Consider the following 27,680-nt stretch of genomic DNA (forward strand, 5'->3'; position numbering starts at 1 on the left):
TCTCATGCTTCTTTAACAGTTCATTTGATATCTATTTCTGCTTACCATGGTTTGATTGATGGTAGATGACTGTGCATGATTTCAGTTAAACGGTTTATGAAGGGGTTGTCCAATCTGTATTCTTGTTTGAGGGATCCAGCCCTGCCATGGGATTTCCATTTGGTCTTGACCAGGCTGATGAAACCACCTCTTGAACCTTTGGCAGAGTTTTTTCTTTTATTTGTCTATTAAGATGGTATTTATTATAGCTAGACCATCATCCAGAAGGGTGAGTGGATTATGTGCTCCGATGGCAGATCTGCCATTTACTATTTTTCATAAAGACAAGGTAGCTCTTAGACCTGACCCCATGTTTCTGCCAAAAGTAGTATCGGAATTTGACTTCAATCAAACTATTAATTTACTATTTTTTCCCTTAGGCCTCCTGCTATTAAAGGGAAATCAGCGTTACATGTTTTAGATACTAATAAAGTGTAGTTAATAGTGTAATATTCAGACTGTTTCCAGATTTATTAGAGTGTATCAGTGAATGTTGTTAATTCCTGTGCATGGTATTGTAAAATCTCATTCTACTAGAGCAGTGCCTTAAACATGTTCCTACTGGGAAAATCTGTAAGGCTGCTGCTTGGAGGTCAATCTATGCTTTTACCTAACACTACGCTTTGGATATGACTTCAAGAGCAGATTGCCAGAGTTAGTAGATCAGTGCTTCAACCATTACTACTAGTTTGTTACCTCCGCCTGAGTTTTCAGCACTGGTTGGCAAACTATCCGTAAGTGGGGAGTATGCAAAGCCACTCAAAGAGGAAATACAAGTTACTTACTTGTCACAAGAGTTCTTCAAGAGGACCATAGAGTCACGCTTCCCACCCACCTTCCCCTCTTTTTCAGAGTCCTACCTTGGTTCTCTGGGTTAGTGGTGGAAGGAACTGAGGTAGTAGCTTCACTCTCAAAACATTCAGGGATGTAGAGAGAAGGGGAAGGAAGAGGTGCATGTGTGGTTTAGTGGACGCTGCTTGGAGGAGGTCTGCTCTTAGGTACCCCCAGGCTACATGTTACCCATAAGTGTGAATAGTGTGGTTATTCTTTCAAAGATTTAACTGATGTTGAGCTGGCAAAACTTTCTTATAGATATCACTCATAGGTTTAATTGTAATATCTCTGTTTACTGTTACAAGTTACCTACATTAAACGTTTGATATAAAAGCTCTCCAAGAAACAACATTTGGAAGATGAGAAATATTGCCTTTCATTTTAAATGCACATATCAAAATGACAATTGAACAAAGAATTTGAAAACCTTATAAAAACAACAAGGAGCCACCTTAAAGACTAACTGATTTATTTGGGCATAAGCTTTCATGCTCCCCCCTCCCCCTTTTTTCAGATGCAGTAGAGACTAACATGGCTACACCTCTGATACTTGAAAGCCTTATGAAATTGTACATCAATTCATGTTTTTCAAATTGAGTTTTGTGTATGGTTAAGCGAAACAATGGTAGTTTTGCAAGCTGAACTTTCTCCACTGTAAGCTTCAATACAATATACAAATATCTAATTGATTATAAAATTTATTTTAATAGAACTAGTGGCTGCTTACTAATACTTCAGTTTATTTAACTTCATTTTATAAAAAGCCATTAATTTCAAAATAATATCGCATTGCTAATGTTGAAATCATGTGGAGTGAGACTTTTCGTATTGTATATGTACATGTAGGCAAACCTTTGGATTGCTGTGGAATCATTGTGACTTTTTTCCTGACATTTGAGGACTTAAGCTTGAGATTTATGTTCTATTACATCCAAAATAACTACATTAAAAAACGATTATGAAAGTTGCAAAGGCAAGTGCTGAAAGGTTCGGAAATGCTAAAATTATATTTGCCTCCCCATTCGAGGTGTGTGCACACTTGTAGCTTAGGGTAGCGAATTTCGGTTGGATGTATTCCTGGAGATTTCATCACATGACATAATCTTTAATTCATAGAGACAGTGTAGCTTCTGCATTAAAATCTGACAACTTGCTCTTTCATGCTGCTGTGCAAACAGCAGGGTCAATTGAGAGCACAGGAGAGATGTTTGTCCCTGCCCTAAAACAGAGTAGCAATTACAGGGAAAGCCAGGGTTTGTCCCTGTTAGATCTCGGCTGGAGCTTTCTCAGTTGCTCTTTGGGGATGGTACATGCGAGGTCTGCTCACACACAGGACCTTGAGTGTGCTCATTGAAGAGAAATTTTTAGCTAATCATAGAATTTTTACTGAACATGTTCAAACTGATTTTTTTCATATGCTTATAACTGGGACAAATTTGAGCAGATTTTTATGGGGACAGCAAAAGTCATATCCCTGTCACCACCACAGCCTTGCCAAGTTTCAAGTCCTCACTACAAAGCATTGAAGTGCTAGAGCTTTTCAAAAAGAGGGTTAACAGAATTTTTTAATATGGGCAAAACATATTTTTCTCTAACTCCTTGCTTCATTATGATTGCACTCTTTTTGGCTGAAATTTTCCAACCAAACTCAGTGCGAAGCATACACACAGCACGGAAAACTTAAGCACAAATGGTTGCAGTTTGGTAAGGTTACAAGGAACTGAAAATAGGGTTTTATAATGAGAAGTGTGGGGCAAACATCATAATAGGCAGCACCACCAGCCCCGCCTATAATAAATGCAATGAAATTTGCAAAAACTAAGACAGACCTTTATTGCTGATCTGCATATTCTGTTAATACTTACTATCTTTACATATTTTTATGTAAATCAAATAAGCGGCTTTTTTTGAAAACTTCTTTTTAATAAGATGCCAAATTTGATACTTTTCATTTCCTTTTTTTGTAGTCTTGCCTGTGTCAGGATCTCCTCAAAGGAGTATTGATCAAAGAAGTACAACTTCAGCTGCCTCTGCTCCTGTAGGCATAGTAACTGTTGTCAATGGAGAGTCTAATAGCCTAGCATCATCTGTTCCTTATCCTCCTGATTCCATTGCTTCTCAGAATGAGAGTGAAGAGGATGACAATCTAAACCCAACAGAAAAGCTCCAGTAAAATGTTTTATGAATTTTATTATTTAATTAATTTGCTGTGATGAACTTAAGTGGTTCTGTATACATTTTTGTTAGGTTTTAAGTTTTTTTTCCTAAGTAGCATATTTTTGAAAGACGTAGAAAGTCTGAAATAAAAACTAGTTATCTTAAGTTAGATCTTACTAGTATTATTTTCTGTGAAATATCATACAGATTAATTTGGGCTTCAGAACATCTTCAAGCAAAGGTTGTTACAGATCTCAAATTATAGTAAATTTAAATATTAATTAGCTTGTGTATATAAGGACTTGGTAAAAATTAAAATTTGATTGTTTGCTGCACTTTTTTTGAGCACTGTTTAATAAAGAACTGAATGCTACATTTAGGTTTCTTAATCGAGTAGGGACATGCATATAAAGTATTCTGCTTTCATTCCAGGAAACTGAATGAAGTTCGTAAGAGATTGAATGAGTTGCGTGAGTTAGTTCATTACTATGAACAGACATCTGATATGATGACTGATGCCGTGAATGAAAACACTAAAGAGGACGACACAGGAGAATCAGAATGTGATTCTGAAAATGAGAATCCACAACCTGTTATCAATATTAGGTTAAATTTTTTTTATATATTTTGTCTTAAATTTTGTGGCCTTAGTTATTGTAGGTTCTGCATAGTGAGATGGTGTGGTTAACCAGAAGTTATTAATATTTAGATTAAATTGACACTGTTTTGTGTCAGTTCATTTGAAATACCCTTCATTATGCTGATAACCTAACCTTGGCTAATACAATATTTTTCTTAATCCAGTTGATAAATCATTTTAAAGGTCTTCCTAAAATATACAATAGCTCTAGAATGATGCACTGTGAATTAGACCCTGTGCTGATTAACCGTGAAGTCCTTAGTGGAGTTTCATGGTGTAAAGTAAGCTCTTCATATAAATGTTATAAAGTTTTAAAATGGTGTTTCAAAATTAATGTTCCTGTTTAGATTTTATAGCATCAATATGTAACTCTTGATACCTATTAGAATTTCAAGATAAGACTCAAAGGATAAACAGGAACATTAAAAGGCCTTATAAAATCCAAATGTAGTCCCATGCATTCAATTTATCAGGCTGCTAACTCACCCTTACCTCACATAGTCATAGATAAAGATGGGATTTGCAATGTACCTAGAAGGCTAACAAATCTAGTTTAGAGAATCAAAGTGGAAATGAATTGCAGTGTTGAGGGATGTTCCTGAATATCCCCTGTCGAAGGCTTCTTCTGTTCACCATGAAGGGGTTCCATATGTACTTGAGTGCACGGATAATCTCTCAAGTAACCAGGTCCCAAACCATGTAACATTTTATACGTTCAGACCAGCATCTTCAACTCTACTTGAAAACCTACATGGGAGATATTATTTAAAAAGAGGACTCTTTTATGCTATAGACCCATCTCCTGTCTGTGATAGATGTGGGGTGTAGCACAGAGCTGGACTGGGCAATTTTGGTTGTCCCACTAAAGGGGAAATGGGATGTTAAGGTTTGTATGTGATTGTTTTGAATGACCTTTTATCTTGGCAATTGTAGTGTTTAGCAGATTAATCTAAAATGATTAAAGTTTAAAAAAAAATCCATGTGCTTGTCTCTTGCAACATTCATATTTTATCCATTTTTTTTTTTTAATTTTTAATGGGCTGAGAACCGATTTTTAATATGATGAATGTTTTCTTCTAGAAACCCCCAGGGAATTAGTAGCTGGGGTGAAATAAATAGCAATTCCAACATGCAGTGTGGAACTACTAACAGAGATGGAAGATACCTTAATACAGACTGTGAAATAAATAACCGATCTGCTGCTAACTTAAGGACTTTAAATATGTCTTCTACATTAGGTATGTTTTAAAAGATATTCAAGTATTACTGTATATAGAGCTAAAACTGGTGTGTGTGTTTGGGAGCATGTTGTTAACTCCTTAGGCTTTCTTCCTGGTTACATGGTTTGGGAGCTTCAGATTTGCATATAAACTAAGTGTTCAACAAGGGCTTAAGTGCTAGATTGGATTCCTTTCATTGAGCAGTACAGCTTCAGATTTGAAACACACTAGTCGTATGAACATTTAGTTCACTAGTGTTCATCTGCAACATTGGCACTGTTTTTGCTGTTTTTCCTTCAGATTGTCGTAATAGGGACAGTGACAAAGATATTGATATATCACAAGGCGGTGATGACGAAGTGGAAGAGGACAGAGCCAGTGAAGTTTCTTTATCTAGCTGCAGAAGCAGTGTAGCTGATGCTGATGCTGGAGATGCTGAGTTTGAGCAGAAGATCAGTAGACTTATAGCTGCAAAACAAAAACTTAAACAGTTACAAAATCTTGTAGCTATGGTACAGGTACTTTTTACAAATACAATCTTCTTACATGCCCATGAACATGATTTAAAAAAAAAAAAAACAAATAACAAACTACTAACTCTTGAGTGTATGAACTGTGTGTTTTTTTTTTTTTCCCATTGTGCACAGACCAGACTAATAGAGTGGTAGTGCTCACTGCAAAATTTGAAAAAGGAGAATAGTTCGATTTGTCTAATATGGAGGTGGTCCATTTGAAACACAAATCTAAAATGCTCTTTAAAGCAGCAGTTATCAACCAGAGGTCCAGAGCCCCATGGGTGCTACAAGCAGGATTCAGGGGGTCTGCGCAAGTTGGATTTGCTGGGGCACAGGGCGGAAAGCCGAAGCCCCACTACGGGCTGGTCTTCACTACGGGGAGATAGACGCTGCTGCAATTGATGCAGCAGGGATCGATTTAGTGGGTCTAGTGAAGACCTGCTAAATCTACACCAGAGCGCTCTTGGGTCGACCCCCGCTACTCCAGCTCTCTGAGAAGAGTAAGGGAAATTGACTGGAGAGCATCTCTCATCGATGCAGCGCAGTAAAGACACCGGGGTAAGTCGACCTAAGCTACGTCGACTCCAGCTACATTATTCATGACTTACCTCCCGTAGTGAAGACAAGCCCCGTGTGGGGCTGAAGCCGAGGGCCCCGAGCCCTGCCACCCAGGACTGAAGCCGAAGCCTGAGCAATTGCCCTGCTTGCTATCCTGTAATGTCAACCCTGGCTTTTATATGCAGAAAACAGTTGTTGAGGCACAGCTGGGCCGTGGAGTTTTTATAACATGTTGGTGGGGCCTCAGAAAGCAGAAGGTTGAGTACCCCTGCTTAAGAGGGACTTTAAACTTAAATTTATAATATAAAAAACTTTCTTATGAAACACCATAGATCCCTAACTGAATTGTAAAAACCTAATTTTTCAGTGTTTATGCTCTATTACTCTTGCATTTTTTTCCATCTTGGATAAATGAATATTAGTGAAATCAGCCTCACTTTCAGGTTCTGAGGTCTGCAACTTTTGGCTTTCGATAACTGCAGGGGAACAGATTTTTTTTTTTAATATCACATGTTTCTACTGGAATTTTAAAAAAATGTATTGGTCAATATTTTCATCAGTCTGATGTTTTCAAACTCTTTAATTTGTGGGACAAATAAGAATTGCCTGTGTTCCTTTAACGTTTTTAAATAGACTATTTTTCTTTCATTGGTTTTGATTGTCTCCCCAAACAATTCCTCCTCCTGACTTTCAGTTGAAACAAGATTTATTAACATAATACCCCACAAAAGGCAATAAAAAACCCTGTACATCTTTTACCTTTACACAGCAAGTTAATTTAAAGATAAAAACCTGTACAGTATTAAAAATTTGTAATGCTTACAATCTGAGAATTTAATTAAAGTGTGCGTTTTATTTCTTATGGAAGTGGAATTGTCGTAGCCAGAGAGTAGAGCTGCTGAACAGCTACTTTTAAGATTCAGGGTTTTTTTGTTATGCTGTTCCCTGTACTCTGGTTGTGGATTTATGCTGTGCACGATCATGGTGCAAATAGTTTTAAACTGTATATTTGAATCCTTCCAACCTTTCTGACTGACAGCAGTTTAGTTAATCTGAGTACAATTATTTGCATAATCAATAACTGCATTGTGAATAAGCAGCTCTCTGCTCTGGCTTCTATAACACTGGTCTACAATTTTTGAGAAGTCGTCTGCTTCAGAGATAAAATGTGCTATTTATTATGTATTTTGATGTGCTGAATTCAAATATGACAAAACAACTGATTGGCTACTGTTTCTAAGATATTTAAGTTTTTACATTTTATGGCTATGTATATTGTGTAGATAGTAGAGTTTTAATCATAAATTGTAAACCTAGGTCTTTTCATGTGTTTATGGTTGCTTTACATGATATTTCACCTGTCCTGTTTATGTAACACTTTAAAAATCAGCAAAAGGGTTCTATAAATAATATTTATTATGAAACAAAAGGCAAAAAACTATTATGTACATAGTTTAGTCCTATTCAATATCTACTCGGCGCTTCTTGGCTTGTCTCTTGTATTCATTAAATGGAGCATCTCTTGTCACTGTCCAGCAATAGTCTGCAAGCATTGATGGGCTCCATTTGCCCTGATAGCGTATCTCCATTGTTGCAACGTCCTGGTGAAATCGCTAGCCGTGCTCGTTGCTCACTGCTCCGCAGTTCGGTGGAAAATAATCTAGATGCGAGTGCAAAAAATGTATCTTTAGTGACATGTTGCAACCAAGGCTTTTGTATGCCTTGAGGAGGTTTTCCACCAACATCCTGTAGTTGTCTGCCTTGTTGTTTCCGAGAAAATTTATTGCCACTAACTGGAAGGCTTTCCATGTCGTCTTTTCCTTGCCACGCAGTGCATGGTCAAATGCATCATCTCGAAGAAGTTCACAAATCTGAGGACCAACAAAGACACCTTCCTTTATCTTAGCTTCACTTAACCTTGGAAATTTTCCACAGAGGTACTTGAAAGCTGCTGGTGTTTTGTCAATGGCCTTGACAGAGTTCTTCATCAGACCCAGCTTGATGTGTAAGGGTGGTAACAAAATCTTCCTTGATTCAACAAGGGGTGGATGCTGAACACTTTTCCTCCCAGGCTCCAATGACTGTTGGAGTGGCCAATCTTTCTTGATGTAGTGGGAATCTCTTGCACGACTATCCCATTCGCAGAGAAAACAGCAATACTTTGTGTATCCAGTCTGCAGACCAAGCAAGAGAGCAACAACCTTCAAATCGCCACAAAGCTGCCACTGATGTTGGTCATAGTTTATGCACCTCAAAAGTTATTTCATGTTGTCATAGGTTTCCTTCATATGGACTGCATGACCAACTGGAATTGATGGCAAAACATTGCCATTATGCAGTAAAACAGCTTTAAGACTCGTCTTCGATGAATCAATGAACAGTCTCCACTCATCTGGATCGTGAACGATGTTGAGGGCTGCCATCACACCATCGATATCGTTGCAGGCTACAAGATCACTTTCCGTGAAGAAGAATGGGACAAGATCCTTTTGACGGTCACGGAACATGGAAACCCTAACATCACCTGCCAGGAGATTCCACTGCTGTAGTCTGGAGCCCAACAGCTCTGCCTTATTCTTGGGTAGTTCCAAATCCCTGACAAGGTCATTCAGTTCACCTTGTGTTATGAGGTGTGGTTCAGAGGAGGAGGATGGGAGAAAATGTGGGTCCTGTAACATTGATGGTCCAGGACCAGAAGTTTCATCCGCTAAAGCCCTGAGGCTCAGGGTTCGGCCCCGGGTGGTGCGGCTTGGGCTTCAGCCCTGGACCCCAGCAAGTCTAAGCCAGCCCTGGTGACCCCATTAAGATGGGGTTGTGACCACTGACTATTCCTTCTCTACTCTTGTCCCTCAATAATTGTAATATTTTTGTTCATAGTATGCCAATAAATTATTCTCCATGTATAAACTGTTGCTCCAGCTATGTAGACTATATATACACACGTATGGCCGGAGCATGATTTGCTTCCAGATTTGTTGACAAAATATAGTTGATTAAAAATGTCAATGTACCAATTGAAAAATATTGCTGACTGCACTCCTGCTGTTACAGGATGATGAGACAGAGCCTGAAGCAACTACTGCTGATACAGCTAATGTGGGTGACTTCTTTTTGGCTGAAGTAGAGGAGGTAAAGCAGCAACCAAATAACATCAGAGCAAGCACCAACAAATTACAGCAAGATGTGAGACTGAATGAAAAAGCAAGGTATATGGTCTCTTTTAATTATCTTAAAAGATCACAATTCCATCAAATCTCTTACTAAGTAATATGCTAATATGCTAATATCTCTTACTACAGAGAAAAATTCTATGAAGCTAAACTTCAGCAGCAACAGCGGGAACTTAAACAACTTCAAGAAGAAAGAAGGAAACTTATTGAGATTCAAGAAAAAATTCAAGCATTACAGAAGGCTTGTCCTGACCTTCAAGTAGGTAGAGTATACTTCTTCACAGACTCCAGAGGTATGGTCTGCATTGCAGTAAAACATCCATGACTGGTCCGTGTCAGTTGGGCTCTGGGGCTATTAAAATTGCAGTGTAAATGTTTGGACTGGGGCTGGAGCCTGGTTTCTGAGTCCCTCTCCCCTTCCCGGGTCCCAGAGCTCAGGCTCCAGTCTGAACCTGAATGTTTACACTGCAATTATATAGTCCCACAGCCTGAGCCCTGTGAGCCCAAGTCTGCTGACACGGATCAGCCGTGGGTGTTTTATTGTAGTGCAGACATACACCAAGAATATCAGGCAATGTCGCTCACAGCAGTAGTTTTTCTAGTAGAAAAATTGAAATTCAGAACTTCAAGTTGTTTATGCTCATCATGTTGAATTTTGTTCAATAAAACCACTGTAAGACTCTTTCATAGATTATAGATAAGGTTAGAAGGGATCACCTAATCATCTAGTCTGACCTCCTTTATAACACTTGCCATAGAACCTTGCTCAATTATTTCTGTATTAGGCTTGTAGCTTCTATATGAGCTATAGCATATCTTTCTAGAAAGATATCAAGTCTTTATTTAGACTTCAAGGGATGGAGAAATTCTCACATTCCTATGTAATATGTTCCAATGGTTAATTACCCTTACTGTTAAATATTTGCACCTTATTTCTAGTCTGACATTTTGTCTAGTTTCAGCTTCCAACCACTGAATCTCGTTATGCCTTTTTTCCGCTATATTAGCGACATCTACTATCAAAATCTCTTCCCTACATATGTACTGGTAGTGTAGACCATGATCATTTCATTTCCTACTCTTCTCTTGGATAAACTCAATAGATTGACAGGTTTCAGAGTAGCAGCCGTGTTAGTCTGTATCCGCAAAAAGAAGAACAGGAGTACTTGTGGCACCTTAGAGACTAACAAATTATATGTTCATATATGTTCCATTCTATATGCATCCGAAGAAGTGGGCTGTAGTCCACAAAAGCTTATGCTCTAATAAATTTGTTAGTCTCTAAGGTGCCACAAGTACTCCTGTTCTTCTTTCAATAGATTGAGCGTCTTAAGTCTCTCACTATATAAGGCATGTTTTTCAGACTTCAAATTGTTCTTGTAGCTCCTTTCTGAACTCTTTCAAATTTTTTAGTATTAATTTAGAAGTGGTGACACCAGAACTGGACATAGTATTTTAGTAATGGTCTCAGTACTGCCATATACAGAGCTAGGTTCTGCCTCCCTGCTCCTATGTGATGTTCTCCTGCTTATAGATGCAAGGATCGCATTTGCCCTTTTAGCTACATAATCTCAGTGGAAACTTATGGCCATTTAGCTTATTTACTATGAACCTTAAGTCCTTTTCAGAGCCCCTGCATTCCAGAGTAATGGCTCATCTTGTGACGGTGACTATATTTGGCTGCATTAAAACACATGTTTAGATGAGCCCACCGTACCAAACTTTGCAAAGTTTAATTTTTGTCTACTTCATTTTCACTACAATCTTTCCCTAAATCTGGAATAAATCCTTGATGTGAAGGTAACAAAATGTTGACCTTTTTTCAAAAATATGTTTCATTCAGGCAATTGAAAATGCTACAGTTACTAAAAGAGCTAAAGGGACCAGCATTCTACCAGATTACACAATGTTGGTTTGAGGTTTTTAAAATTCATTTGTGATGACAAAGTTTCTGATTTAGTTGACATTACACATAGCATTGATCATAATGTAAGTTGGCTGCATGCTGGTTGAAGTATAGGAAATGTGGGTTCTGAGGCTATTCTTAATAGCATATGTTGACTTTGAGCTGATATCTCAAGAAGTCTAAAATTGAGTTGTGTATGAGTAGTTGGTGGGAGGGGGAAATAGCCGTATCCAATAATGGTAAGAAATAAGTAGAAATTGCAGAAAGCAATAATAACCTATGCTATTTTACTCTAGTAACATATATTTAATTTAATTTTAAAGTCTTTTTCTTTCAGTTGTCAGCTAGTTTGGGGAATTGCCCAGCAAATAGACCAGCTTCACCTGCTACTTCAACACCAGCTGTTGAAAGTAGCACAGCAGGCAAGCCAGTTCTTGAACCTGAAGAATCGGTAACAGTGGACAATGAGGTATTTGACATTTCTGACTTGCTTGTGAGTCAGTTAATCTTTTTAAAGAGGAAAATACCTTAGATACCTTTAAATATTTTGAAACATTTTAAGTCTTTTATATACATGTTGAGATGTATGGTGTGTTTGTGTGTTTTTTTTTTTTTTTTAAATGTGTGTTTGTAGAAAGCAAACAATGAACCTTAATAGCAAGAAGTATTTGCCACAAGAAATATTTAAGCAAATGTTGGAGAATTTGGCTGTAAAAGAGATTTGAATTTTGAAATTATAACCAGAGGGGTTGAATGATCTCAGCAGAAACTGGATTCCAAGAACAACCCATCCAATCAGGGAGTTCATGTAGAATATGAATTGAGGCAAGACTCGTCATATTCCTGCCTCCTTCCTTCTAAACCATCACAGAGAGGCGCTTTCACACATGCTTGCATCTTAAAATTAGTTTCCCAGTGATCTGCCTCGTGCACGCAAATGCAGCTCTACTGTTCCATTCCGACATCTTATAACTGGATAATTTCACCCTGTGTAAACACACAAACTCTGCTTAGCTGATAAAACTAATGATCTGCCAATGTTAACTAACTGAAACTTTGTGTGTCTAAAATACTTTTCGAAATCCTTTAATTTCACTGAATCAAAGATTTTCCCCTAAACCTTCAAAAGGTAATCTCTTACGTAAGGAGTATTCTTGCAAAATATATAGTGTTTGCCTTCTAACAGTGTCTGATAAATCTTTTTTATAAAGACAAGATGAGATTGTCATGTTTTTGTTCTCAAATGGCTGAAATTTTTTTTACTGAGGACTTTAAAACAAAAAATGAGAACAGAACAGAGTAAAGAGAGACAAATTACAGGCGTCTAAAAATTATCCTTTAGAACAAAATGCTTGTACCGCCTTAACTATAGGTGTCACTGTGAGTTTCAACTATACATTTTCATTTACCAGTTTCGTTTTTCCATTTAATATTTTTCATAACATGATGGTATTGCTTTTGCTGTCCCAGCTATGGGTGACCATTTTGTATGCTCATGCTTTAAACTCACATTTTTAAAAATTAAAAAATTATTTGGCTGGGTTTCCAAGATCTTTTGAAAAGTGGGATTTGGTTAAGTTAAACATAAGCATCTTACGAATATATATGTAGTTAAATTTGCCTCTTGATAAACAGTGTGGGTCTCTTTCTACTAAAAATTTAAAAAAGTACTGGTGTAACACTAAGAGTATGTAGTGATAATCATATTTCTAAAACTCCATAAGTAACTTTTGATTTTTAACTTCAAAATATAGCCTTTTCTATAAGCAGATTAATATTTTCAAAGATGTTGAAAACTTTGCCTAGAAAGGTCTTCAGCTGTTTCGCAACAAAAGCAGAGTCTGCTTGCCTTTATGCTTTGTATAATATACCATCTTATCTGTCTTCCCTGACATCTTTATCACCTCATTCAATCTATTCAAAACACTGCTCAAAACTATTCAGAAGTTATCTTTACTGGCTGCTGTAACCATATTATCTTCCCCTTTGAATTCCTCCACTACCCTGTTTCACTGCATCAGATTTAAGCTTCTTCTTGATTTCAAGGTCCTTTGCAACTTTGCTTCTTCGTTCATATCCATTACTTCATCCTACTATCTTTGAATAGATGCAGCCATGTATTCCACATAGGTGTACTTGTGCCCAATGCACCAAAGCTGGAGAACTTTGCCTAGCAGTACCCAGGAGGACAGCATTTGTACCCTAATGGCCCTAGCCCCTCCTCTGGCTAGATAGACAGCTCCACCCTGATCCCCACTCAGTTCCTTTTCAGTGCCTGTGGCTTAAGTCGAAGCTTTGTGTGGTATTTTCATCTCGTACTTTTGGTCTCATAATCCAGTGGAAAAACGCTCAGAAAACTAGTAGCATCTCAGGTTTAGTTAAGTGTTAGTATAGTGTTAGTTGAACTAGTTGGCTGGCCTGTGATACCCTCACCGAGGTTCAAGCATTCCCTGTCTTATGTGCGGGTGTGGGTGTGGTTGGGGGGTGAGCCTCACATGAGGTGCTTGTTGTGGCTGAGGGATATGATAAGAAATGGTGTTCCATTTGTAAGTCATTCAAAAAGAGGACTGAGGTGGCGAGAGACTTTTGGGTGAAGCAGCATCTTCTGGAACAGGCCAAGAGGCTCACTTCAGCACTGAGACCCTCGTCTGCTCGGCAGTTGCCATCGGAACCAGCAAGTCGTGCTGCTTCACGTTTGGACTCAGTGTTTCCTCCAAGAGGAAGAGGAGTTGCTCTCGCTCCTTCAGTGAGGTGAGGAAGATGTCCCATAAGACTAACTGTGGAATACTCCAAGGTTCTGGGAGACTTTCTCATCTTCTAAGAGGAGTGTTGACCAGCACCATATTCCTTCTGGCACACACAATGGAGCAGGTCCATCTAACCTCTCCTTGGTACTGTGCCGAGATCAGCAAGAGCCCATATCATCAATTCTGGTTCTGGCCATGGGGCATCCAGTGAGTGTGGTACTGATGATGTCTGCACCAGTGCTGATTGTCTCCATGTTGGAGGCATATCAGGTGACATCAGATCTGCTTTCCCTCTCAGTCCATGACTGTCCACTAGTTCAGGAGTTTGAAGGTGCTGTAGCTTCTGTGCTTCATCTTCCATTATGCCCTTGGCACATTCTGGCTGGGTCATAGAGCTGCTGGGTTCATCAGCACCACAGCTCAGGCTGCCTAGGTCCCAGACTGTGGAACTGAGGCTAGTGCTGTGCCTGGCACCAAAGGCCCCCGCAATGCTGATGGCCCCTTTGGCCTTGTTCCTTGGCCTTGGTGCTGGCGCCTCTTCCGGTACCAGGTGGGAGAGTGTCCAGCTCGGTGCAGATTCCCCATTCTTTTTTGGCATTGATGCTGTTTCTATGGGTATGTCTACACTACGAAATTAGTTCGAATTTATAGAAGCCGGTTTTATTGAAATCGGTTGTATACAGCCGATTGTGTGTGTCCACACAATAAAATGCTCTAGGTGCTCTAGTCGGCGGACCGCGTCCACAGTACGAGGCTAGCGTCGACTTCCGGAGCATTGCACTATGGGTAGCTATCCCACAGCTATCCCACAGTTCCTGCAGTCTCTGCCGCCCCTTGGAATTCTGGGTTGAGATCCCAATGCCCGGATGATGCAAAACAGTGTCGCGGGCGGTTCTGGGTACATGTCGTCAGGCCCCTCCCTCCCCCGTCACAGCAACGGCAGACAATAGATTCGCGCCTTTTTACCTGGGTTACCTGGGTTACCTGTGCAGACAACATGGAGCCCGCTCAGCTGAGCTCACTGTCACCATATGTCCTCTGGGTGCCGGCAGATGTGGGACTGCATTGCTACACAGCAGCAGCTGCTAACTGCCTTTTGGCGGTAGACGGTGCAGTAAACTGGTAGCCTTCATCGGCGATGTGGGTGCTGGCAGCCGTGGGGCTTGCCTTTTGGCAGTAAATGGTGTATTACGACTGTTAGCCGTCCTATTACAAGTCGGGTCATCGTACGTTAGCAGAGTCTTCCCCGAGCAGCCGATTGTGCAATAGGCCTGAAGACCATCGTCATACACCGCCCCGTATTTGCTGCCAAGCACCCAGAAAGATGCCGAGGGCTATCAGTCACGCTGCACCGTCGTCTTAAGATGTAAAAAATAGATTTGCTCTGTATTCATTTGCTTCCCCCTCCCTCCGTCAAATCAACGGCCTGCTAAACCCAGGGTTTTCAGTTTAATCTTTGGGGGGGACCATTCTGTGACAGTTGTTTGTGTCTCTCCCTGATGCACAGCCACCGTTCTTGATTTTAATTCCCTGTGCCTGTACGCCATGTCGTCACTCGGCCCCCCTCCCTCCTTCCCCTTGTCCGTCAGATACTACGTTTGCGCCACAGCTCAGAGAGCCGAGAAGCGGTTCGCGCCTTTTCTTTGAATTCTGGGTTGAGATTCCAATGCCCGGATGATGCAAAACAGTGTCGCGGGCGGTTCTGGGTACATGTCGTCAGGCCCCTCCCCCCTCGTCACAGCAACGGCAGACAATAGATTCGCGCCTTTTTACCTGGGTTACCTGTGCAGACAACATACCACGGCAAGCATGGAGCCCGCTCAGCTCAGCTGAGCTCACCGTCACCATATGTCCTCTGGGTGCCGGCAGACGTGGGACTGCATTGCTACACAGCAGCAGCTGCTAACTGCCTTTTGGCGGTAGACGGTGTAGCATGAGTGATAGTCGTGGGGCTGGCAGCCGTAGGACTGCATTGCACCAGCCCCTTGCAGGCGATGGTATATTATGACTGGTACCCATCGTCGTCATACTGGTATGGCTGTCAATCATGGCCACCTGGGCAGACATGCTACTGTTTTGATGATGATGGTTACCAGTCGTAATATACTATTTTCTGCCAATTGCCCAGTATTGTCTGCTAAGCACCCAGAAGAGGCCGAGGGCGATGCTGGGTGCTGGCGGACGTGGGGCTGGCAGACGTGGGGCTGCATTGCTACACAGCAGCAGCCCCTTGCCTTTTTGCAGATGATGGTATATTATGATTGGTACCCATCGTCATCATACTGGAGAGGCTATCACTCATGCTGCACCGTCGGCTGCCACCTTAAGATGTAAAAAACAGATTTGTTCTGTGTTCATTTGCTTCCCCTTCCTCCGTGAAATCAACGGCCTGCTAAGCCCAGGGTTTCCAGTTTAATCTTTGGGGGGACCATTCTGTGTGACAGTTGTTTGTGTTTCTCCCTGTTCCTGTACCTGTACGCCCTCCCTCCCGCCCTCCCTCCTTCTCCTGGTCCATCAGATACTACTCTCGCGCCTTTTTTCAGACCAGGCGCCATAGCTAGCACTGGGATCATGGAGCCCGCTCAGATCACCGCGGCAATTATGAGCACTATGAACACCACGCGCATTGTCCTGGAGTATATGCAGAGCCAGGACATGCCAAGGCGAAACCCGGACCAGGCGAGGAGGTGATTGCAGCGCGGCGACGAGAATGGTGAGGAAATTGACATGGACATAGACCTCTCACAAGGCACAGGCCCCAGCAGTGTGGAAATCATGGTGTCACTGGGGCAGGTTGATGCCGTGGAACGCCGATTCTGGGCCCGGGAAACAAGCACAGACTGGTGGGATCGCATCGTGCTGCAGGTATGGGACGATTCCCAGTGGCTGCGAAACTTTCGCATGCGTAAGGGCACTTTCATGGAACTTTGTGACTTGCTTTCCCCTGCCCTGAAACGCCAGGATACCAAGATGAGAGCAGCCCTCACAGTTGAGAAGCGAGTGGCGATAGCCCTGTGGAAGCTTGCAACGCCAGACAGCTACCGGTCAGTCGGGAATCAATTTGGAGTGGGCAAATCTACGGTGGGGGCTGCTGTGATCCAATTTGCCAGGGCAATGAAAGACCTGGTGATAGCAAGGGTAGTGACTCTGGGAAACGTTCAGTCAATAGTGGATGGTTTTGCTGAAATGGGATTCCCAAACTGTGGCGGGGCCATAGACGGAACCCATATCCCTATCTTGTCACCGGAGCACCAAGCCACCGACTACGTAAACCGCAAGGGGTACTTTCCAATGCTGCTGCAAGCCCTGGTGGATCACAAGGGACGTTTCACCAACATCAACGTGGGATGGCCGGGAAAGGTACATGATGCTCGCGTCTTCAGGAACTCTGCTCTGTTTCGAAAGCTGGAGGAAGGGACTTTCTTCCCGGACCAGAAAGTGACCATTGGTGATGTTGAAATGCCTATCGTGATCCTTGGGGACCCAGCCTACCCCTTAATGCCATGGCTCATGAAGACGTACACAGGCAGCCTGGACAGGAGTCAGGACCTGTTCAACTACAGGCTGAGCAAGTGCCGAATGGTGGTGGAATGTGCATTTGGACGTTTAAAAGCGTGCTGGCGCAGCTTACTGACTCGCTCAGACCTCAGCGAAAAGAATATCCCCATTGTTATTGCTGCTTGCTGTGCGCTCCACAATATCTGTGAGAGTAAGGGGGAGACATTTATGGCGGGGTGGGAGGTTGAGGCAACTCGCCTGGCCGCTGATTACGCGCAGCCAGACACCAGGGCGGTTAGAGGAGCACAGCAGGGCGCGGTGCGCATCAGAGAAGCTTTGAAAACGAGTTTTGTGACTGGCCAGGCTACTGTGTGAAACTTCTGTTTGTTTCTCCTTGATGAACCCTCCAACCGCCCCCCCCCCCCGACCCGGTTCACTCTACTTCCCTGTAAACCAACCACCCCACCCCACCCTCCCCTCCCGCTTGCAGAGGCAATAAAGTCATTGTTTTTTCACATTCATGCATTCTTTATTAGTTCCTTACAGAGGTAGGGGGATAATTGCCAAGGTAGCCTGGGATGGGTGGGGGAGGAGGGATGGAAAAGGACACACTGCATTTTAAAACTTTAACTCTTATTGAAGGCCAGCCTTCTGATGCTTGGGCGATCATCTGGGGTGGAGTGACTGGGTGGACGGAGGCCCCCCCACCGTGTTCTTGGGCGTCTTGGTGAGGAGGCTATGGAACTTGGGAAGGAGAGCTGTTGGTTACACAGGGGCTGTAGCGGCGGTCTCTGCTCCTGCTGCCTTTCCTGCAACTCAACCATACGCTCGAGCATATCAGTTTGATGCTCCAGCAGACGGAGCATTGCCTCTTGCCGTCTGTCTGCAAGCTGACGCCACCTATTGTCTTCAGCCCGCCACTTGCTCTGTTCTTCCCGCGATTCAGCCCGCCACCTCTCCTCTCGTTCATATTGGGCTTTTCTCATCTCCGACATTGACTGCCTCCACGCATTCTGCTGTGCTCTATCAGCCTGGGCGGACATCTGCAGCTCCGTGAACATCTCATCCCGCGTCCTACGTTTTCTCTTTCTAATGTTCACGAGCCTCTGCGAAGGAGAAACATTTGCAGCTGGCGGAGGAGAAGGGAGAGGTGGTTAAAAAAGACACATTTTAGAGAACAATGGGTACACTCTTTCATTACAAGGTCGCATATTTCGGCTTGCAGGCAGCCATCGTAGGCCACAGTGTTTTGGCTTTTTTAACCTTCTTAACATGCGGGAAAGGTTGCAAACAGCAGCGCATTTCCCATATCAAGGATGAATTGGGTTGTCCATTTAAAATGGGGTTTCAATGTAAAAGGAGGGGGCTGCGGTTTCCCGGTTAACATGCGGCACAAACACAAGTAAACCACCCCCCTCCCCCCCCCACACACACACACGATTCTCTGGGATGATCACTTCACCCCTCCCCCCACCGCGTGGTTAACAGCGGGGAACATTTCTGGTCAGAAGAGCAGGAACGGGCGCCTCTGAATGTCCCCTTAATAAAATCACCCCATTTCAACCAGGAGAGCTTTCTGGAGATGTCCCTGGAGGATTTCCGCTCCATCCCCATACACGTTAACAGACTTTTCCAGTAGATGTACTGGCCGCGATTGCCAGGGCAAAGTAATCATTAAACACGCTTGCTTTTTTTTTGTAATGTTTACAAATATTTACAAAGTTACACTCACCAGAGGTCTCCTGTGTGCCCTGAGGGTCTTGGGTGAGTTCGGGGGTTACTGGTTCCAGGTCCAGGGTCACAAACATATCCTGGCTGTTGGGGAAACTGGTTTCTCCGCTTCCTTGCTGCTGTGAGCTATCTACAGTACCTCCATCGTCATCTTCCTCGTTCCCCGAACCGTCTTCCCTGTGTGTTTCTCCAGTGAGAGAGTCATAGCACACGGTTGGGGTAGTGGTGGCTGCACCCCCTAGGATCACATGCAGCTCCGCGTAGTAGCGGCAAGTTTGCGGCTCTGCCCCGGACCTTCCGTTTGCTTCTCTGGCTTTGTGGTAAGCTTGCCGTAGCTCCTTAATTTTCACGCGTCACTGCTGTGTGTCCCTGTTATGGCCTCGGTCCTTCATGGCCTTGGAGATCTTTTCTAATACTTTTCCATTTCTTTTACTGCTACGGAGTTCAGCTATCACTGCTTCATCTCCCCATATGGCGAGCAGATCTCGTACCTCCCGTTCGGTCCATGCTGGAGCTCTTTTGCGATCCTGGGAGGACTCCATCACGGTTACCTGTGCTGATGAGCTCTGCGTGGTCACCTGTGCTCTCCACGCTGGGCAAACAGGAAATGAAATTCAAACCTTCGCGGGTCTTTTCCTGTCTACCTGGTCAGTGCATCTGAGTTGAGAGCGCTGTCCAGAGCGGTCACAATGAAGCACTGTGGGATAGCTCCTGGAGGCCAATAACATCGAATTCTGTCCACACTACCCCAATTCCGACCCGCAAAGGCCGGTTTTATCGCTAATCCCCTCGTCGGAGGTGGTGTAAAGAAACCGGTTTAAAGGGCCCTTTAAGTCGAAAGAAAGGGCTTTGTTGTGTGGACGTGTCCAGGCTTAATTCGGTTTAACGCTGCTAAAGTCGACCTAAACCCGTAGTGTAGACCAGGCCTATGTTTCTTCAGATGAGTCTGGTCGTTTGTTCTGTTTTGCCTGGTTCCATTGTCACCAGAGAATCTATGCGACTCCTCGAGATGCAGGTTTGGGTCGTCCTCCCCTTCGTCATTGCCTGATAAGCGCCGGAGACTGTCCTTGGATCACCATCGGTACTGAAGTTGGCATCATTTCTGCAGTCAAGAGGGGGCTCTTGGCCCAGTGCCTACTGATCACCAATGTCATATCCATTTCTCCAGTGGCCTCCTTCAAATCCTTGGGACTCTCATTGGTCTTTCAGGTCCCATTCTTCAACCTGCTCCAAAACTAGATCACTGATCCCGTGGGTGGCTTCCATTCCCAAACCAGCTACAGGTGAGACTGAGCCCATCCCTCTGAGCCTCCAGTCCCAACGGGGGTGTATGTCAAGAAAGGACCTGTCATTTGGTGCTTTCTTCTTCATCTCTGGACAGCTCTGCCATGCCAGGCTCTTTAAGGCATATCCGGACCACCTTAGGTGTATGGCTGCTAGATTAGGCATCCAGGCTTAATTTATGCAGGAGAGTACACATAAGCTGCTGGATATTCTCCAATCAGCTCCAGGGAGAATAGCCGACCTGATAAATGAGGCTGTCTTGGAGCCAGGAAAGAGACTCTGGAATACTCCCACTTCATAGTCTCTCATGACAAAGTATGCAGAGAAATGTTGGGTTTTGAAGGTTTCTACTCCCACCTAGCCCCTAACTCTGTTGTGGTAACCACAGTAAATGACAGTGAAGATATAAATCTGTACTAAAGACAGAGTCTAGGAGGGGATGGACTTCATGGGGAGGAAGATTTATACCTCCTCTTCCTGGCAGATGTGCATTGCGAACCAGCAGGCATTGCTCTCTGAACATGTCTGGCTTTTCCTCCCCTGGGATCCAGCAAGTGCCCATTTTGACTTGTATGTCCCAAGCAGCAGTCCTTCTTTGTTCTCTCTGTTCAGGGAAAGGCTGGCTCCTTCTTTTTTTTTTTTTTTTTTTTTTTCTTCCCCCCTAGTGTTTTGGATTCAGTTACCCAGGGTTGTGCCAGACAGTTTTCCCCTTCATCCCTCTTCAGGGACCCCTCTCACAAGACATAACTCCTGGAGCAGGTTCAGTCTCTACTGGCTCTGGGGGCTGTGGAGGAGGTTTCACTGCAACATTGGGGACAGGGATTCTACTCCCTTGAGGGATGAGTCATGTCCTCTGTGACTTCAACAAATACGTCAGATACATGGGATTCCATCTGGTCACCTTAGCAACTATCCTCCCCGTGTTAAATTGCAACTGGTTTGCTGGACCTTCAGGATGCTTATTTCCATGTAGCAGTGCTCCCAAGCCACAGGAGATTTCTATTGTTCGTCATGGCGAACCAGCACTGTCAGTATACCGTGCTTCCTTTTGGTCTGTCTTCCACTCCCATCTGGCATATTAACAAGTGCATGATTGTAGTGACAGCATACCTCAGGAAGAGAACTCGTATCTTCTTGTATCTGGATGATTAGTTACTGAGTAGCAAGTCCAGAGAAAAAGTCCTCCCTCATGTTCAGTTCATTCTACACTTACTTGATCATCTAAGTCTCATCCTTAACAGCGGGAAGTCAACACCGGTTCCAACTCAAAGAATCGAGTTCATTGGGGCCCTATTAGACTCTGAGTTCAAGAGTGTTACTACTGACTGACCGATTCCAGGCGATTTGCCACCTATCTCTGGAGCTGCAGGGAACTCAACCCTCAACAGTAGTCCGCGTATGCCTGAGGTTGCTAGGTCATGTGGCTGCATGCAAAAAAGTAATCCAATATGCCAGGTTGCACCTCATCCTCTTCAAACGTGGCTAAAGTTGGTTTGTCATCTGAATCCTTGGATGGACCAGTCCAACTTCCTCTGCTGATCCTGGAGTCCTTATGGTGGTGAGTTGCTCAGGGCAATGTGTGCCAGGGCGTTTCTTTTGCTAAGTCCCCACCGATGCCTCCTTAGTAGGTTGAGGAGTGCATCTGGGGTTGCTGAAAGGCCTGTGATCAGAATAGGAAACTTCTCTGCATATCAGTGTCCTGGAGCTTTGTATGATCTGCAGTGCCAATCAGGCCCTTCAAGATCACATTAGGGACTCAGCGATGCACATCCTTACTGACAATACCACTGTGAAGTATTATGTGAACAGAAAAGAGGGAGCATGCTCCAACCTGCTATGTCAGGAGGTCATCAAGTTCTTGCAGTTTTGCATTGGAGAAAACATTACCCTGTTACTGATCATTTACCTGGGTTCTAGAAGCACCTGGTGGATCACCTCAGCAGAAATTTCTCCCTGAATCATGAGTGGTTTCTGAAGCCCAGTGTTCAGCAATCCATCTTTATGGTTTGGGGCATCTCAACATCATCTCTTTTGCTCTCAAGGGGGTCTCAGTCCAGGCTCCGTGACCAATTCTTTTCACCTGAGCTTGGAATCTGCACTCCTGTATGCTTTTCTTCCAATTTCCAAGCTGAAATTGGATTATGCCAACCTCATTCTCATTGCTCCACCATGGCCAAGACAATGTTAGCTCTCCGACCTCCTCGTTAGCCTGGGGAATTCAACCGAAAATGGCTTGTATCCAGAACATCTGGGCGTACCTGCTTACACCTTTAGTCTTCTGGTCTTGCACTTAGTTTGTTTGAGAGTGCACCTGGAAGTGATTTCTGCGTTTCATTGACCTATCTTATAGTGTGATGCCCAGTAATGTTGCATCTCCCCAAGTGCACCTTATAATGCACCAGTTAAACCAATGCTATTCTCAGCTGACATGGCAACAGAATAATGTTCAAAGGTATGCTATTTATCCTGTATTTGTGGAAGACTTTTGCTAATACTTGTATTGAAATTATTCAGAAGTAACAAAAAGCTTAGTTCACTGATAAATATTTTAAATAAATCAAACTGATGCCTGGTCTGTATGTAAAAGTTAGGTTTCCATGGGAAATCAGTGTGTTTGAACTCCATGGAAGCGAGGTTCTTGAAAGGAGTCACTTGTCTCCATCCACTGGTTAAAGAACTAGTCCCCTTTGTGTGACCTTGATGCTATCTTAGCGGCTCTGATGAGACCGCCATTCAAGCCCCTGGCAACTTCTTCTTTCTCCCTTCTGTGTCAGAAAACTGCTTCCCTTGTGACAAAAAACATCTGGAAGGAGTGTGTGAGAGTTGCAGACTTCGATGACAGAGCCTCCTTATATACAATTTTCCAAAGACAAAGTAACTTTGCAGCTGCATTCTAAGTTTTTATCTAAATTGGTTTCTCAGTTTCTTTCAAACCAAGTTACATATCTACCAGGGTTCTTCCCTAAGCTGCATTCAACCCAATGAGCAGCATTTTCACATATTGTATGTCAAGCGATTGTTTAGCTTTTTATCTGGATAGGACTAAACCTTTCCATTCTTCATTTCATCTGTTTGTTTCATATGCGGACCAAATGAAGAAGCAAATGATCTCTCTTCACAAGTGATTTCCAGGTGGATAACTTTCTGTATCCTGACAGCATACAAAGTAGCTCAGACTGTGCCTCCTCAACGGGTGCAAGCTCTTTCCTTGAGGGCCCAGGCAACCTCGGTGGCATTTCTAAGCAACGTTCAGATATTGGAGAAAGAAGGTGGGTGAGGTAATATCTTTTATTAGACCAACTTCTGTTGGTGAGAAAGACGAGCTTACACAGAGTTTGTCTCTCACCCACAGAAATTGGTCCAATAATAAATATTACCTCACCCACTTTGTCTCTCTAATGTCCTGGGACTGACATATACCTATATTTGACATTTGCAGGGTTGCCACTTGGTCCTCTGTATATTGGTGATGCAGATGTGTATTCCACAACCCACCCTCCTTCCCTTCTGGATTGGTGTTTGTACTCTGGACATTTTGTGTGAAGGAACTGAGAGGAGTGGGGACCTGTCCTTGTATTACCGGGGAGAGGCTAGGGCCACAGCTTCTTGCAGAAACATCTGTCCCTTCATTCATGCTTCCTATGCTCGTGAAAAAACGAGGTGTCCTTGTGGCACCTTAGAGACTAACAAATTTATTTGGGCATAAGCTTTCATGGGCTAAAACCCACTTCATCAGATGCATGGAGTGGAAAATATAGAGGCAGGTATAAATACACAACACATGAAAAGATAGGAGTTACCCCCCACTTGGTAAGGCAAGTGCTAACGAGCCAATTCAGTTAAGGTGGAAGTGTGCTATTCTCAACCGTTGACAAGAAGGTGTGAATACCAAGGGAGGAAAAATCACTTTTGTGTGCTAATGAAATCAAGGTGACCCATTTCAAACAGTTGACAAGAAGGTGATCCATAAATGCTCATGAAGTTATCCATAAAACCGTTACCACCTTTTCTTTCAAATTCCTCCTCAAGACCCTATTCTGCCTTGACATCTGTAAGAAATCAGCTAGTTAATGATAGTTAGCTTGAGTGATAAATGGAGATCATACACTTTCATTGTTCTTACAGAGTATTAATATAAACAATTTGATTGGATTCTTCTCTCCCCACTTTCTTATGTTAATTATCTTTTCAGATTTTAAGGTGTTCAGGACAGAGACTATTTTCTATGAGTTTTTGCAGCCCTTTGCACAGTCTGGCCCCAGTCCTGATCACCTCTTAATATTACAGGAGAACCATTATTTTATTAGCCTCACTTTTATTGACATAACTTACATTCTGTTCTTACAACACAAATGCTGAAACTTAGATCATAGGTGTGTCAAGTTGTAATTTAGGATTTTTTCTTCATTTTGCTTGTTCTGCTATATAGTCACATCAAATTAATTTTGAAAATTTTTAGCTTTGTCTAATTTGTTAGTTTAATGGTTTTGAATATAGTTAAATTTGTAAAATGAAACAGAAGGATTAAACTATTTTATTTCAAATAGCTATGGTCTGAGATGCGTAGGCATGAGATTTTAAGGGAAGAGTTACGACAGAGAAGAAAGCAGCTTGAAGCTTTAATGGCTGAACATCAGAGGAGAAGAGATCTGGCAGAAACCACATCTACTGTTGCTGCATCTGTTAAAAGTGATGGATCAGAGACCCAATGTACTCCACAGCAAAGTAGGATGGAAAAGTAAGAGCATGAGTCGCACCCCTCCTGCTTTATATGGTCTTACCTTTTGGAGTCTGGAATCATTTACTGTATATTAAACATTTGTTGTGAACAATGTTACAGAGGTACTCAATTTAAAAATAAATTAGTAAGAGACTGTTTTTATTGTGTTTACTTCGAACAAAATTCCACATCCAGTGTTTAAGAGGAAAAAGTAGTAAACTATATTTTCTTAGTTTTAAAGGCATACTGGAAATTTATAATCTAGTCACTTTCAAAACATTACCTAAAAGTTTTCTGAGGTACCCACTTGCCTATGAGCTTCTCCAATTTTGTTGCGGGGGTTGATATATTTTTCAAAATTCTTTTTCTCTTTTTCCCCATTACTGGGGGAAAACCCATATAAACAAGGAAAAGGGCTGTATGAAAAATGCTGTCAAATGCCTAAAATACTAGGTTGGCCTTCAATAGCTCAACTGGCAGGACTCTATCTTGTTTGGAAAGGTATCCTTAAGTTGTTGGTTTGATTCCAGCTTGAAAGAATAGCTTCTTTTCAAGTGTTAAATCAACACTGGGTGTTTTTCTAAAAGATATGCTATAATTCAAACAAGAGTTAACTCAGGGAAGTCTTATGGTCTCTGTAATACATGTAGATGTAGATGATCACAGTGGTCCCTTCTGGCCATTTCAATTTGTTTGGATTCTTAGATAAGCTTCTCTGATGTTAGGTGTTAATAATGTATGTTACAAAGTTCAAACACAATTAGTTCTTTTTAAATTAGTTGACTGTCTCTGCATTGGTAAGAGGTTTGCAAAGTTCATTTTGATGTAACTTGTAGATATAATTGGCATATAAAATTTGTAAATTTACTATTAGTATTCTGATTGTAGCTGTTATTCTTTGTTAATGGCAGATTGACTGTATCTTTTAATGTCTAATGTTCACTAGAACAGTGGCAACATGGGGAGGTTCTACCCAGTGTGCGCTAGATGAAGAGGATGGAGATGGAGATGGTTATCTTTCTGATGGACTTGTTCAGGCAGAAGAGGAGGAGGAAGAGGAAGAACAAGAGTCCAGTTCTAATGACAATTTCTCCATGTATCCCCATAACAATGATCAAAGTACATATTGTGTTAAAGAAAATAAAGATAGGTTAGTTGCTTTATTTAATATTGGTCTGATATTAGGGTAAGTTTTATAAAATGGTATTGGGCTTTTTCTACAGACAGAGCTGATAAAATTCTACACAGCAATAGTGGAAGAAGACAGAGGTTTTCACTGAGCTGTCAAGTGCGGCATTTAACCAAATCTTTTTTTGTCAAGAGGTTATAACTAGGTTCTAAACTAGCAATATGCAGTGTGAGTAGTTCAAATTATTCCTTCCAACTTGCATAATCAACAGTGGATTTCATCTGCTATCAAGCTGATGTTCCTTAGTCTCTACTAGTCTTGACGAATCTAAATAATTTGATCTGGTCTGCAGATTTTGCCACCTCATTGTTCAACACGTTTTTCATTAAACATCAGTTTTAGCATGGAACATTTGGGGGCACCTGACAGTGAACTTCTCCCATGTTGAAAATTAACCATTTATTTCTGATTAATTTTTTTTTATTTGTTATCTCTTAGCCAGTTTCTAATCCATGGCAGTACTTTGTCTTGCTACATGACTAATTAGTTTCCTTCATAGTCTCTTGCTAAGCGACTTTTTCAAAGGCTTTTTGTACGTCAAAATAAATCATATCACCCAGTTTGCCTTCCTCTGTTTTGTTGACCTATTCAAAGAATTCTAATAGATTAGAGCAAGGGTTGGCAATCTTTGGCACATGGCCCATTTGAGTAATCTGAAGGCGGGCCACGAGAGGTTTTGTTTACGTTAATCGTTCGCAGGCACGGCCCCCTGCAGCTTCCAGTGGCCGTGGCTTGCCTTTACCGGCCAATGGGAGCTGCGGGAAGTGATGGCCAGCATGTCCCTGCGGCCTGCCGCTTCCTGCAGCTCCCATTGGCCGGAAACTGCGAACCACGCCACTGGGAGCTGCAAGGGCGCCGTGCCTGCGAATGGTCAATGTAAACAAAATGTCTCGCGGCCCATCAGTGGATTACCCTGACGGGCCGTGTGCTGAAGGTTGCTGACCCCTGGATTAGAGGAATGATTTGCCTTTACAGAAGCTGTGCCCTATCATAGCATGTTTGTGTAGATATTTTATGGTTCTGTTTTTAATTATCACTTCTACTAATTTTCCTGGTACTTAAGAAAGCTTTATAGGTCTATAATTCCCAAGATCATCTTTATCAACTTTTTTTAAAGATAGATATAACATTCGTTACTCTGTAGCCCCATGGGATAGTAGCTGATTTTAGTGATGGAAACACTCCACTGGTTGGCCATTTGTTCAAACCCATTTGTGGAGGGTGGTATATTAATAGTTGTCATATACAGTTGCATCTTTAGTACAGACTGGGGCTTTATCCCATACTCTTGCTGAGCACACTTGTTCAGTTTTGCATGATTTTACAATGCCACCAATATGACTCCAGCAAATATTCTATTTGGCTCCCATGCTGTCTTACAATGAATAAGCTATAAAAGCTTGTGAGTGTATATATAGAAATTAGAAGGATAAATTCTTTACTCACAAGGTAGGCTTGCCATATGAGATGTA

At 42.4% G+C, this 27,680-nt stretch overlaps 1 protein-coding gene across 14 annotated transcripts in view; it reads left to right on the forward strand.

Annotated features, from left to right (window-relative positions):
* The window catches only part of PCM1 (pericentriolar material 1), an 88,739-nt gene that overhangs the window by 28,259 nt on the left and 32,800 nt on the right, over nt 1-27,680 (forward strand). For 13 of the 14 annotated variants that reach the window (XM_054029282.1, XM_054029281.1, XM_054029287.1 and 10 more), the window contains 9 exons: nt 2,841-3,042; nt 3,463-3,636; nt 4,751-4,908; nt 5,191-5,408; nt 9,015-9,169; nt 9,263-9,392; nt 11,377-11,508; nt 24,847-25,037; nt 25,966-26,169. In XM_054029282.1, coding sequence (XP_053885257.1) covers nt 2,841-3,042; nt 3,463-3,636; nt 4,751-4,908; nt 5,191-5,408; nt 9,015-9,169; nt 9,263-9,392; nt 11,377-11,508; nt 24,847-25,037; nt 25,966-26,169 — 1,564 coding nt within the window. The remainder of the gene's footprint in view (nt 1-2,840; nt 3,043-3,462; nt 3,637-4,750; nt 4,909-5,190; nt 5,409-9,014; nt 9,170-9,262; nt 9,393-11,376; nt 11,509-24,846; nt 25,038-25,965; nt 26,170-27,680) is intronic. The other variant, XM_054029284.1, reaches the window with a different exon arrangement.

This window comes from Malaclemys terrapin, chromosome 5 (genome assembly GCF_027887155.1).
Source record: "Malaclemys terrapin pileata isolate rMalTer1 chromosome 5, rMalTer1.hap1, whole genome shotgun sequence".
Taxonomy (NCBI): domain Eukaryota; kingdom Metazoa; phylum Chordata; order Testudines; family Emydidae; genus Malaclemys; species Malaclemys terrapin.